A 15,007-nucleotide genomic window follows, 5' to 3' on the forward strand; every position below is an offset into this window, starting at 1 on the left:
GGCACTCAGAGGGACAGCACAGGCCTTAGCTGACAGGGGCCATCTCCATCTGAAGGGGGCAATGTTCCTGCTTCGAAGACGTCTGTGCACCCCTGTCTGAGGCATACTGGCCTCATGTCCTCTGTTTCTTGTGCCAAATACAGCCAGAAGGCAAACACACTGGCTCAGGTTCCAGCAGCCATGGCAAATGCTACTGAATGCTTACCCCGCTGCTACTGAGAGCGCTTTGGGACTGGCTGAGAGAGGCCTGGCCCTTCTGCCTGATTAGGCTAGCAATGGATTCTGATACGCTAGCGGGAATTGGTCATGTGCTCAGAGCCCTCTTCTTCCATAGTGTGGAGGGAAGGGCAAGGGGAGACAGCTGGCCTAGCACCCATTCTGAGTGACCAGGACAAAAAGGTAAGCTTGCTGCTGGAGCTGAGGTGTCTGTACCCTTTCCACTACTGCCGCCCAGGACGCCCCATGCTACAATACAGTGTGCGGGGGGTAGGGGTGGGCAGGGAGATGGCACAGGTCACTTCCAGAGCCATCTCTCTATATTTTTACTCCAGCCCAGAAAAGACTCAGCCACAGAGGGCAGCCCAGAGGGATTAGTGGTCTGCAGACACTGGGAACCACAGAGGGACAAGGGAGAAACAGGAAATGCAGGCAGAGGGCAGCCCCAGGACAAGGGTGGTGCTGTGCTGGGCAACTGGATCTGTGCCTCCTTAATTGTTGCCCAGTGTATATGCAAAGGGAATTGTGAGTGTGCGTGGCAGTCCAATCCGTGCAGTGAACGTGTGCTGGACCAGCAGGTTCATGCAGTATTGTGTAAAGATCGTTTTTTATTCTGTATTCAAGTGCATTCAAGTATTTACACTTGGCCTTATGTACATATAAGCGTCCCGCACAGGGTTTTAGCGGGCATGAATGTAAATAAATTATATATATATATATTGCTACATAGGGCTTCTTGCATCTGTGTCCACATCAAGCCAACAGAAGCACCATAAGATCTGCTGCCAGTCAGAGACATTCCTGAGAGCCCTGTAGCTGTTGAAGTGTCCAGCATGAACAGGCCACTTCTGTTTTAGCCCTCCTGGACAGACTTGCCTTTGGCTGTTTGGGAATGATCGCTTAAGGCTCTAAGTGGTAGCAGAGTTTGATATATTGTTTTCTATTATATTTATGAAGCTTGAGCATAAAACAGTGGAACTTGAAGAGTTGAAATGCTATTACCATCATAACTTGCCTTTTCTGCAATTTTTCTACAACAACCTCAAAAAAAATGACACTGCCTCAGGGATGGGACCTGACAGGAAATGATGTATGATCCTGTTTATTGGGAGGTGTTTGTAAGGCACCCGCACACACACAAAAAGCCTTGGCTAAGTGAGCTGTTGCTTGTTTTTGAGGCTGGCCACAGCAGCAATCAGTGCAGCCCCCTTCCCCGAGCCATCTTCTGAAAGCAAGAATTTGACTTGGCATTTTGGAGCTAGAAGAGCCACTGTCTCCTGAACCTGTCTGGCAAATCTGAGGAGAGAAAGGGAGAATCACTTTGAGCTGGAGAAACCCACTTTCAGCCCAGCACTGCACACTCCAGAAGAACACAGGTCCTGGCAACATGCTCCCTTGAAAGAGAAGTTCTTGCTGCTCATTCATCTTTCCCACCCTCAAACCAGAGATAATGTTCGTCTTAGGTCCAATTCCTCTTAGGCCTAAACTATGCAAATTATACCCAATTTGATTCACATTCCCCGCAGCTAGACAGCAGCAATGGGGAGCTTATTTCTCAAGTGCTGTGAGGCCCAATTTGGATCAGGACTAGGGCAAGGAGGGGCTACTGTCTCCCTCCATACCTGTGCTGGTTTTCTGACCCAAAAAAGTTCCATGAAGCGTAAGCTGCCCTGTTGTGGGGCTGCTCATGCACTAAATATTGCACACGTAGCCCCTCCGTGAGGCAAGAATGTCCTTGTGCTGTTTCAGGTAGGGGAAATAATACAGGGGGAAGCTGAAACCAGTCCCTGCCCCTCGCAGTCCTGATCCAAGTTGGACCCTGCAGCACTTAGGAAACACGTTCCCTGCAGCTGCCATCTGGCTGTGAGGGATGCAAGCTGGGCGCCCTCTAGCTGCAGGAAAATGCAAATCAGATTGGGTATAGTTTGTATACTTTGGACCTAAGAGGAATTGAACCTAAGACAAATGTTATCTCTGGTTTGAATAAAAGCTAAGAATGTAGGTTGGACCTTAAAGATGTAGGAGAGCACTATAAAAAGACCCAGGCTGCATCCACATGGGAAGACTTTTCTGTGTTCCATCCATTACTCCTGCGAATTTGCAGGGCAATGAGTATCCACATATCAGTTGTGCTTGCCCCAACTTCCTGCAGCCACCATTCCCCCACCCACCCATCCCCACATGGCATCAATGGGCTTTTGCAGAATTTTTAAATATGTTGGCCATTATTATTTTTTAAAAGATTCTGAAAAAGGCCCTTGGTAGCATGAGGAAGGACAGGAATAGTGGCCAGGGGTGGGAGGGGGGGCATGAGGGCAAGGAAAATGGTGCTGATGTGGACAGGTCTTGCAAAAATGTGCATCCTCCCATCCACACAGTGTGCAAAAGCACTGCAGTATTTTTGAAAAGATCATACTAATCCTGGTTTGGGAAAAATTGCAGTAGCAAAGTAAGAGAAAACACAGAAAGTGTACTACTACTGGAGGATGGCATTGTGTGAATGTCCCCCCCCCTCCAAAAAAACCCATTCCAGTTTAGACATAAAACTGGAGCAAAACTTCTGTGCGGAAGCAGCCCCAGTCCCCACATAAAAACATACGCTGCCAATGGATTATATCTCATTACAGCATAAGTGCTATCCTTTTTGCTAGCTCTCATGATTGCTCCAGCAATTGGAAACCAGTCCTGGTGTAGTTTCTTCCCATACACTGCAAGTTCATTGCTACTCTCTCTGCCTATCTTGGACATGTCACTCAATGAGCAACCAAGATTCCCATTCCCTTCAGTGGAATGTGTTGGACTAAACCTCTTATTTGCTGTACAGACTTGATGTAGCAAAAGCAACTTACTGAGGGTGCATCTTGTACAGAGTCCCATCCACACCAACTGTCACCTCCAGCTTCTCCAACTGCCGGTTCTCTCGGATCTTATCCACAACAGCAGCCACTCCAGCTCCACACATTTTGGCGGCACGGGTGGACACGGCTTCACACACATCCTTCACCAACAGGGTTTCTTCTGCAGATATTATGAATCCCTTCTCTTCCAAAGCAGCCCGCATCACTTGCTGGCCTTGGCTACCACTGTCAGGACATTTGAATTAGTGATGTAGGCCTTTCCCTTCCTTACCATCGGCATCAGCAAGGAGGCTTTGGCTTGCCCTTTACAAAGTTTGTCCCTCTTTCAGATGCACTCATCTTAAAAGAATCATTTCTCCCCACCATGGGTCTGTGTGATTGAATGTGACCCAGTGAAAAAAAAAAATTCTGCACAAGCCAACAGGAAAGTTCACAATCTGATGTCCAGAAATAAAACCCCCAAGCCTGATGTTAAGGAAATCAACATTCTATATCATAGACACACAATCAGATTTGTGTGTGTCATAATAAATATTCATGTTCTATAACATCAACAACATATATGCAACTGTGCCTGTTTTCAATAAATTGGCTCAATTTGCATGCTAGTAGAATTTGGAACCAAAAAGTAATGATGTAGATAAAATGCTAGATGAGGCAAAGTGGGGATATGGACAGGATACCTCAGTTCAAGGGCAAGGGATCAACAGATAACTGAACAGGGCAGAGACATACCACATCCTGAACAATGGAGCGTTTTGCATTGACATTCTAAGAATTCCTTAATTCTCAGAACCTGGATCTGGCTGCACCAGAACCCAGATTCACATGGATTCCACAAAAAATGTTAAGATTATTTGTATAAGCCCAATAGAACCCTACTTACTCAGCAATGGTGGTTATTAATTTGGTGGAGAAGAGGTCTTTGGTCTTAAGCACAGATATCTGTCGGCCTTGAAACAAGATCTTGCGGGCTGATAGATCCAGCAGGATATAGCGCACAATCTCACCCAAGTACATGCCACTGATGAGCTTCTCATACCTTTGGGAAGGAGGTTGATTAGTACCACAAAGGGAGACTCTGGGGGTGATGCCTTGGCCTATTCAGCCAAGATACAAACTTACCTCTGTTGGCCAGAGTTGATAGATCCTGCATCCACTTTCTTGTCATAGGGTGTCATCAAGTATTCAAGGCAGCCATCATCCCCAAATGCCCCCCATTCCATGTTGATACACATTCTTCCCTCCTCACCCTCCACAGTCCCCACATTCTGCATTTCTTCCATATAGCAAGCATTTGTACCCGTTCCTAAGATAAAATGGTGGAATTTAGTTAGTACTGAAAATGGACCATCCTACTTATATCCTACTCTAAGCTACTCTGGGGCCAACCCTGGAGCTCACTTAGATTTCTGTTGGAGAGAAAGGTGTATCTGTTGGGAAGCAGTGCTCTGCAGGAACCCAGCCTCTGGCCATAAACCCCAGAAGGGAGCAAGGGACTAAAAAAAAGTAGAGTGAAAGAAGGGTATCTGCATTTGGGAAGATTTTCCCTTGGATTTAAAAGAGAATATCAAATATAATTGCCATGTCCACCCAAAGCTGCCCCTACCCCACCTTACCAACAATGAGGCCCATCTCACACTTGGGATCCACATAGGCACATGACATCATGGTTCCCACAGTGTCATTCACTATGGCAATCACGTCTAGATCAAAGTGCTGGGAAGAGAGAGGGAGGGAGAGACAGAGAGCAGCAAGATGTGTTACCAGGCAACACAATTCCCTGTCACCACAGCAACCAATGTAGACCCACAGGCCCTGTCTCCTGGGAAATAGCACCCCTCTTCCATCTGTGTATCCCTGGGGCCATCAGCCTGGTTAGAACTTTCACACTCTGTCCTGTTACCCAGTTGGTATGGTCAAAGGACACAATAGCTATTGTTCTGTTTTCCACCCTGCCACTGGGATAGGTAGTGAGTGGCCCATCAGATAGTAGCCTGGAAAAAAAATCCTGGAAAATGGGGAAGGCTTGGTATTAAACAAGCTGCCAAGGATCTAAAGCATGGCAATGCATGAATAACACTAATACAGCAGACTCTTTCCAAGCTTGTGACATATACAAGTTCCTTCAGCTAGGGCTGCCAACAGACCTGGAGAAAAAAAAAGTCTTATCCTTTTAATAGTGGCTTCGTGTGTGGAGATAGGCAGCTGATGCTTTTCATGGCATGGAGGTAAATAACATCACCTGCTAAACAACATCCCATTAAGGGGGAGGACACTTTTTCTCCAGGTAGTGGGCAACCCTGCTTTCAACCTAAAATCAGCCTCCTAAGTTTCCCTTTTCCTGCTCTTTACTCTCTATACAAGACACATAGCTTCTACCAGACAACAGAAGTAGGTCTAGCCCCATTCCTACCTAGTACATATTGGCACACCCGCACACCCTGTGCATTAAACTAACCAGAAATCATTATACTAGACCATGCTGAGAACGTGGAGCTACACCTTATGCACATACATATGCAACTAAAGCATATGACAGCTTATTCTAGGGAAAAGCTTCCCTTTGGGAAGGGACAATTTGGGGCAAAGGAGCCACAGAGAGGGCAGAAGATTTCCTTAATTTCCCAATCCACTGCAGTGGTGTAATAAATGGTGCCTGAAAAGCTGATTTGCCAAGCAGGGAGAAAAGCAGATCATGTTTGTACAGTTTATACTAAACCCTAATCTCTGCCAAATCGATCTATGCTGCAAAGTCCCTTCTCTGGCTCCCACACATACCTTTTGACGTTTTACTGCCTCCCGCAGCAACTGCACAACATCTTTTCCTACACAGCCTAAAGCACTGAAGCCCTTGGTCCATCGCAACAAGATGCCCTATGAGATCAAGAGACAAGGAATTTTGCAGCAGGTATTTTGTGCTCTTATTGCTCTAAGTGGCTCATTCCCAGCCCCCATGCGCCCTATGCTTGGCACCAATTATACTGCAATCCGTAGGGGCACTGCCTATGGGAAAGTACAGGCAGGACTGTGTGCAATCTCCACTACATACGAATATAAAAATTATGTGCTCCCTGTACCTTCTGAGTTTTCAGTAACTTATAATGTGCCAGTACTAAATTCTGTAGAGTTTCTGTGCTTGCTCAGAAGTGCGGCATATACACAGCCTATGCACAGGCTGCAGGCTGCAATTGGTGGAGTGATGTCCTGGGGGTTCATTGTTAATAGTGACATTGTCAACGTTAGTTGGATTTCACAGTTTTAGAAGTTATACAGTTGTCTTAGGCAATTCTCTGAACATGGGTTTCCCATTTCCATTTTGGAAATGGTGTTACAAACTACATCAGGTTCATTCCTCTGCCTCCCCACCCTGCCCCCTCCAAATGAAACTTCCTACCACTAAGATCACATCCTTTGTTGTTACATACCTTGTCCAGGCCTATTTGATTGCAGGGAAAGGAGAAAGTGAAACCCAGTGGCAATGTCTGACCTTTCACGCCATGCTTGAGCTGGAAATCCACTATGCAGCTAACAATGTGATCAAAGAGCTGCAGAAATTAAAGTGGTTGATTTGAGTCTTATATGAGGTAGAAACAAATTAGAGAGGATATTATGTCACTTATAAATGGAATGGTCCCAACTGACACAGAATCACCCATCCCACAGCCACCAACATCATACAAAAGACCACAAGATAGAGGTTCATTCCGCCTAATCATAAAATCTTGTCCCCTCCCCTTCACCTACCTCTACATCATTACTCTGGGCCACTTCTGTCGGAATGGTATAAATCTCACTGGTCATGCAGACACCACCCTCCTGTTGGCTTTTCACCTGCACCAGCAGCACTCGGAAATTGGTTCCACCCAGATCCAGGGCCAGGAAATCACCTCTCTCTACAAATAGCAGGAATCAGAGCTTGAGGGCAAGTAACTATTCCTCATAAATAATACTAGTTTCAGGTCAACACATTTGTGTCTTATTTTGCCCTCTTATCTTGGGCTCTACTAGGATAGCTTTCAAAGAAAAGAATCCCATATACCCTCTCGTGGTAATGTGATACCTTTTTCAATGAGAGGAAAAGAATAGCACCAGCCACAGATCAAATAAGACCTGGCCACTGGAAAGTTCTCTCCTGACTCAACACAATTTATCCAAGACAGCACCATCCACTTGAACTGTTCAAAGCTCCTACCCTGGTACAAGGTCCCACCATTCCGTCCCCTGCCCCCTCACCTGAGCCATCAGGCAAATTACGGACAAAAGAGGGCAACATGCGGACACTGGCTATATTGTGTGTCTCCTTTGACAGGCCCTTCTCCATCTCCTGTCTCAGCTGGTTCCGTATTTTTGCAAGGTCCGCTGTAGAAAGTTGCAAGGGTGCCAGGATTGAAGATATCTGCTGTTGCTGGCTTTTAAGCCTCAAGGCTGCAGCTGCCACCAGGGCAGCCCCTGTAGTACTGCCTTCAGATGTGACAAAGGTAACTTTACACTCCGGAATTAGGAATTTCAATGTCTTCTGTACTTCTTCACGATACCTGGAGGGAGAAAAAAATAACAAGGACATTGAAACTGTGCAAATGGAAGGAGAGTGGGGTCTTGGTCCAATGCATCTCTTATGTTTTACCCTCTCTACACCTATCACATTTGCAAAAAGTTTAAAATGAACCTTTTGCTCCTGTCTATATTGTTAACCATTAAAAAAAAAACCTGAACCCACTTCCTGAAATCCCAGCCTCCTAAACCAGATTGTTGAAACAGCCCTCTTATCTTGGAACAGCCCAACGAATTGGGAATTGACAAGCGCTGGGAGACAACCTGAGATGGATACATTTGTTGTATGGGTATGCATACATTACTGTTCTAGAAATGGTCATACAGAAGAAGAAGGGTAAGACAGGCCTAGTGAGTTTATAGAAAGAAACAGGCTATGTTGTCTAATGGTCTAAGATGAAGAGGGATATTTAAATAGGTAAGTCATCAAACATGAGAACACTAGAAAAGCTGGGCCAATTAATCCAAATCAGGATAAAGTTTGGTCCATTGATCAGCACAAAGAAGGAAGTCACCACTATTGGAACTGTTGGCCCTGTGGTCTGAGAAATGGTGGGGTGGGTGAGCCTCTTAGATAGGTGAGTTTCATGCAACTCCTTACTGTGTCTGACCCCTGTACACGGCCCCAGATACAGCTACACTGATATCCAGAAGCGGCTGGTTTTGAGAAGTACGAATATGAGTGATGATGGCAGCCAGTCCAGCAGCACATAGGTTGGCAGAGCGGATGAATGCATTTTGGCAGATTTGCTGCACGTGGAAACAGTCTTGGTTGCTCGGCACCAATCCATGGCGAGTCAGGAAGTTCTTGGTTTTGGTCAGGCCCACCTTTTCACTGTAATTTAAAAAGACATGGATTAAAGAGGGAAGAGGCATAGAACAATGGCCACCCAAAGCCACAAAAAACACCTCCTCCATCCTCTGGGCAGGCTTCAGCCTCTCACACTGAAAACAGCTCTCAAGAGATGCTCATATGTTCATGAGAATACACTGCAGCTCACTCAAAATCCCATGTGTTTAGCAGATCTGCAGTACAACAAAATGCATTAGTCTGTAGTAATAGGGGCATTACATCTACGGACTGTCAAGTATGTAGATATTTAGGGCCAGCCTTTAGTGTCATGCAGCAAAGATTGTCATAGGTCAATTGAGCATCTTATAAAATACAGTATTTTTTTTAAAAAAATTGCATTTGCAATGAGTTTCCTTTTAATAGTAGAATTATATAAAAGATTTTTTAAATTTCTTCTGTTCTAATGAATCTAACTCATTCATTAGATACTTCCACCATATCCCTTCAAAACTATTATTCACCAGAACTTTTCCTTTTATACTTGTTCAGTTGAGTAGCTTTTATTTATTTGCTTCATTTATACCGCACCTTTTTGTTCAATGGCTTACGCAATTCTCTCTTTCTCTATTTTATCCTCACCCTGTGAGATTGGACAGGCTGAGTGTGTGTGACTGGCCCAAGGTCACCCAGTGAACATCCATGGTGGAATGAGGATTCAAACTTGGGTCTTCCAGATCCTAGTCTAACACTCTTTACTACCCTACACTGGCTTTTTCTTGGTACTTTCCCAGTTGCACGATATTCTTTCTAGATATTAGTTTCTATGGCTGTGTGAATGCATCATGAGTTTATATAGAAGCACAGGTATCTGACATCATATTTTTGAACTCTTTCTTAACAGTCCCTCCATCTTGGTTTTCCTTTCTTTTCAGCTGTGAGCTTTTAGGATTTGTTGCCAGCCACTCCAAATGGTACTAAGTAGTCCTTAACCCAAAATAGTTTGGTTTTCAGTCTCAGATTCTATGCAGCATGAGCAGAACTCTGCTGCATAAACAGCAACTTTCATGCCTCCTACCTCCCATTGCAGTCTTTGTTTCACTCTAGAATTGTGCACCCATGGGTCAATAGGCTCCCAGGAACATTAAAGGGGTCAAAAGAAGGGACTGCAGTGACAGGAGGGAATTGGCAAAATATCTTCCCCCTCTTATGTGGCCAGGGCTGGCGCCACCATTGAGGCAGTGAGGTGGGCACCGTGGGTGCCACGGGGCTGGAGGGGGAGCTGGAGGGGTTGCCGGTGGTGGAGGCACGTGCCATGGAGCTGGCATGCCTGGCCTGCAGCTGCTGCTGCAGCCAGTGAACCCCATGCCGCCGCTGCCGCCGCCGCCACTGCTGCCGCCACCACATGCCCCTGGCCGGGTGCAGCAGCCATGGGCCAGGCACGGCAGGCAGCTGGGGCAGCATGCAGAGTGCAGGCAGCCTCCTTGCGCCACCCCAGCCACCCACCAGCCAATGGGCCCGGCTTTGCTGCGTGATGACATCATCGTGCAGTCCAGGGGTGCGCGCGCACGCTGCTCATGCATGCACGGGAGGGTGGCCACAGGTGCCAGAAACCCTGGCGCCGGCGGTGTATGTGGCAGAAATGCCTAGTAAGAGCAGAAGGATCCAAGCCGTTATCTTAAACTATTATTAGGGCAACAAGGGAAGGGAGGAAGGAATATTCATCTTTATCTATGTAAAAACTAACCCTGCATGCTTTTTTAATTTTAAAGATGTCAACGATTATTGCTGTGTAATTATGGTTGTGGGATCATCAGTGTCACATTTAGATTTTTAAAGATTTTTTAAAACCTTCCATTTTGTCACAATTTGTTACTCTGGTCAAGCTGCACACAGACAGCCCATAAGATCTGTATTGTGGAGTTTCTGTGTGTGTATTTAGAGATTATCACATCATACAGAGAAGTAGGGTGCTTAAGAAGGTGAGACAAGGAGGCTAAAGAAAAGATGGAAGCAAAGAGAAACTGAAAATAACCAGGACTTGGAGACAGGAAAGAGATGAGACGGAATAGAACTACAAACAGGTCAAACGGGTTTATGTGATGAAGGACACACAAGGGAAAACAAGGGAGGATACCTGCTGGCAGTAAGTTAAAAGTACTAAGTGATTGTTTAGGTGAAGCAATATATAACATTTAAACCTAGCCAAATCTTCACTCTCCTTTCACCACATACGATGGGAGATGTATTATATGAATGACCTCTAAATGCCTGTTTTATTCAGAGATCTTTTTCTCACATATTTGGCAGTGTTTGTAGCCCTGTTCACATTACAATGAACACGCATACACTCTGCACATATATGTGTATGTCTGTTTGTGAGAAGGAGCCAGTGTGTGTTCACTTTACAAATGAAACTTGTGACCAGTAGCTGGTTAAATGCATTATTCAGCCAGAAAATCAGCTGTACATGGATATAACATGAGAACTGTTCAATGCATATATAAAGAAAATCAAGAGTACACTGTACACAGATTTTATTTATGCATAATCTGCTTTTCTAACTGAGACTAAAGGTAGATAACACAGTTTAAGTCAATATGATCAATAACTGGAACATTCAATAAGCAATACAATCAGGGAAGGATAGCAGAAATGTGAAAAGTAGCAGAAATCTGATGCAGAACTGAAAGGAAAATGCTGAAACAAAGAATAAGCAGATTGATATGACATATTAAAAGTGTAGAACTATCCAGTAGGAGCAGGGCTCATTTTGAGGGGGAGTGCGCAGGAATGCAGTTCCGGCTGTTCCCCAGAGGTCACATGACAGGTGGCCAGGCCCACCTGACTCAGCCATTTTGGGCCCATTTCGGCCTGGACTGGGGCTGAAACGGCCCAGATCGGGCCTCTGATGGGTGGTGGATCACTCTCCCACTCAGCAGCGGCCCGATCCTGACCATTTTCAGCCCCTTTTTGCCATTTTGGGCCCAATTTCGAGCTTGAATGGCCAGGATTGGGTTCAAAACAGCCAGGATAGGTGATGACAGGGGGTGTGGCATATGCAAATCAGTTATGCCAATGACACACTTCTGGTGCTGTCAAGGGGCATGGCATATGCTAATGAGTTATGCTAATGAGTTATGCTATTGAGCTCCTCCAGCTCTTTTCCTATGAAATGACCCCTGAGTAGGAGCATACTTGCAGCAACAAAAGTACACAATAGTATACTATAGACTGTACACAGTAATATACGAATCCCTCAACACATCTCTCTGAACCATTTCTTTACAGCACAGTACTGTTATCTGTGAAAGAAGGCCCTCCTGAATAATTATGTTTTGCACAGTTTGCAGAAAGCCAAGAGAATGGGAGTTTTCTTGACCTCTTCAAGCAGGGAACTCCATAAGGTGGGGGCCACTTCAGAGAAGCATGTGTACAGACAGCTGTTGAATTTCCCATCTATAGGCTGGCACCTGCAGAAGGCCTGGCTCAGATGAGTGAAGCTGTCATGGGGGAGCATAGGGAGACAGGTGGTCCCGTAGATATGAGGGACCAAGGCCATGAAGGACTTTGTTTGTGATAGCCAAAACCTTGAACTGAGCCTGGTAACTGATGGGTAGTCAACAGAGTGAATGCAGAATGGGAGTAATATCCATGATCCATCTAGCTTCTGATTAAAACCAAACTGCTGTGTTCTGGACCAACTGGTGTCTCCAAGTTAATTTTGGAGGAAGACCTATGTTCAGCACATTACAGTAGTTAAGTCTTGATGTTACCATGCTGTGGATCCAAGTGGCCAGATCAGCCATGTCAAGGTAGGGAGCTAGACTGAGTTTTTAGAAGGCAATTTTTGCAGTTTCATTAACTTGCATTTCTAGCTGCAGTGTTGGATCCAGTATAACTCCACGGCTCTTAACTGAGTCTGCAAAGGTCAACTGAAATCCATCAAAAGTGAGTAGCACAATGTCTTTTGAGATCTCTGCCTTCCAGCATCACTTCTTTCTTGTCTACGTTCAATTTCAATTTGTTTATTTTCAGCCAGTTGACCACAGCAGTCAGGCAGTTACTGAGGGCCTCTATTGCATCACACAGGAATTTGGATAGAGAGATATAGAGCTGGGTGTCATCTGCATATTGATGACATCCAATTCCATAGCTATAATTATTTCTCCTAAAGGCTTTGTATAGAGGTTGAATAAAATGGAGGACAGGATTTTGCCCTATGTAACCCTCAAGATAATTCTACCCTGAAGATAGCTGATCTCCAGTAGCGATCCTTTGAGTCCATCCCATGCACATCCCAGACCCCTACTTCTGCCTCCTGATGCCTCAGCGGGATTTCATGATCTACTGTTTTAAAGAGTGCAGATAGATCCAGGAGGAACAACAAAGGAGCATGGATTTTATCTACATTCAGATGAGGGTCATCCAAAAAAGCCACTTGAGCAATTTCCCTTCCGTGGCCCAACCTGAAACCAGACTGTAAAGGGTCCAGAACACCAGTTATCCAAGAAGACTTGGAATTGGTCTGCTCTTGCTCTCTCAATCACTTTGCCTAGAAAGGGCAGATTAGAGACTGGGAGATAATGGGCCACCTCATTTTGGTCTAGGGATGGTTTTTTAAGTAGCGGGTGGATAACAGCTCCTTTGAGTGACTAGGGGAAGGTGCCTTGAGTTAATGACTGATTTATTATACATCTCAAGGGTTCATTTATAAGCTTCATAGCCTTTACAGATGACAGGATCCTGTCAATATCCATCACTGTAACTGGGTCAAAATGGTCCATAAGCAAACCCAATGGTGCGTGAAGCATTTCTTCCACCTTGCTTAATTTACATCCAGCATCCAGATCAGAGTATATTTGTGCTATTTTGTCAGCAAAAAACCTTGTGAAGGTGTTGCAGCTAACAGGCTGTTCTTGAGCAGTAAAGAGTTAAATTTAGGACTCAGAAGGACTTAAGATACTTTGAACAGCTGGGATGGTCGTGAACCAGCTGATGCAATGATTGCAGAGAAATAATGTATCTTTGCTGCTATGACCCCTGTTATAGGTCTTCCAATGGGCTCTATAACAAGCGTTATGTATATGTGTTCACTGTAACTTGTGAACAGGGCTGATTCCCACAGTTAACTCTTGAAGGCCAATTCCCAAGTTACAAAGTCCTTATGGCATCTGAGATAACTTTGAATCACCCATTTACTGGGAATTCCATGCTTTCCAAGTGCAGTCAAATTTCATCCCCCTCCCCCCCGATGGTGTTTTCCTGACCTGAAGTGGCCCCGGGGAGCTACTATTTGCCCCACTGAGAAACTTACATATAACGATGGCTACACATAAGTTTGGCTCAATGGGGCAAACAACGGTTCCTGAGGGCTGTTTCAGGTTGGGAAAACAGCACTAGGTGGGAGGGAGGAGGCTGAAGAGCTTTCTCCACATACACTGTGGGGCTGATCTGGACTGGGTCCATATGTGCCTTGGAACCACAGGATTCCCAGTGCTTATGTGATCTAAAAGCCTCATGGCAGCCATAAGAATTTTGTAACATGTGAATTGTCCCAAATTCATCTACTTGAGCTTTTCATCATTGGTCACAAGCATTTCTCCTATGTATTATGTCACCCTACTACTGAGGAGGAAAGGAAAGCAGTCCTATATTCTAAGACTGGCTTGAACAACCTACTTACTCTATGATATCCAAAAAATCTTGGAACTTCAGCATCCCTTTGACCAGCAAGGTTGGACTCAGGACCCCACTGAAGAGCTCACCCTTCTCAGAAAGAGTAGCCAGAATAATGCGGACAATCTCACACAGGTACATACGACCAACCAGCTTATCAAATCTGGTGACAATAAGACAAAGGACAATCAGTGTACAAAGAGCAGAAGAAGCAGAGCTAGAACAAGAGCAGTGAAGATCCATTCTGGGTGACTGGGAGATAACTGTAGCCAAGCTATTCTATCCTAAGAGGAAGCATGGATGCTTCATAGAACATTGTCATAGATGCAGAGGAGTTAGCTGTGTTAGTCTGTGGTAGCAAAATCAAAAAGAGTCCAGTAGCCCCTTTGTATCATGCATCTGATGAAGAGAATTTGATTCTCGAAAGCTTATGCTACAATAAAATTGGTTAGTCTTAAAGGTGCTACTGGACTCTTTTTGATCATAGAACATTGTTGCTAGAAAAGACAATTACTGCAAATCATAGCCCAAAATGACACCCCAGCAGGGACAGATATGTGGAGCATCCTAGTGCTTGCATGGGATCCTGAGACTAGCTACAATTTTATAGCTCCAGGGTGCCAAAAGTCCTGAACATTGTCAAAACTCTGAATGGATTAGCAACACAAATTAGAGAAAAAAATCATAATATTTAGAAACCAATGGAAGAACATTTTAATATCCCTGGACATACTATTACAGACTTGAAAGTCACTGTTCTACAAAAAAATGTCAAAAGGAATACACAAGCTGGAAGCGCTGAATTAGAACTCATAAAAAATTAAACACTATAAGTCATCCCAACTTAAGCAGAAACTTGGATTTCCTCAGCCACTACAATATCTAATAGCTCTACAGGACACACGTTTGG

At 44.9% G+C, this 15,007-nt stretch overlaps 1 protein-coding gene across 1 annotated transcript in view; it reads right to left on the reverse strand.

Moving 5' to 3' along the window:
- Window positions 1-1,367: 1,367 nt before the first annotated feature.
- Window positions 1,368-15,007, reverse strand: part of HK3 (hexokinase 3) — a 30,298-nt gene continuing 16,658 nt past the window's right edge. Inside the window, exons 7-17 of the mRNA XM_054976370.1 lie at window positions 14,105-14,260; window positions 8,230-8,463; window positions 7,311-7,612; window positions 6,822-6,970; window positions 6,503-6,622; window positions 5,856-5,951; window positions 4,694-4,793; window positions 4,200-4,383; window positions 3,961-4,116; window positions 3,066-3,299; window positions 1,368-1,512 (exon numbers count right to left, since the gene is read on the reverse strand). Coding sequence (XP_054832345.1) covers window positions 1,368-1,512; window positions 3,066-3,299; window positions 3,961-4,116; window positions 4,200-4,383; window positions 4,694-4,793; window positions 5,856-5,951; window positions 6,503-6,622; window positions 6,822-6,970; window positions 7,311-7,612; window positions 8,230-8,463; window positions 14,105-14,260 — 1,876 coding nt within the window. The remainder of the gene's footprint in view (window positions 1,513-3,065; window positions 3,300-3,960; window positions 4,117-4,199; window positions 4,384-4,693; window positions 4,794-5,855; window positions 5,952-6,502; window positions 6,623-6,821; window positions 6,971-7,310; window positions 7,613-8,229; window positions 8,464-14,104; window positions 14,261-15,007) is intronic.

The sequence above is a fragment of the Eublepharis macularius genome, chromosome 4, assembly GCF_028583425.1.
Source record: "Eublepharis macularius isolate TG4126 chromosome 4, MPM_Emac_v1.0, whole genome shotgun sequence".
NCBI lineage: Eukaryota > Metazoa > Chordata > Lepidosauria > Squamata > Eublepharidae > Eublepharis > Eublepharis macularius.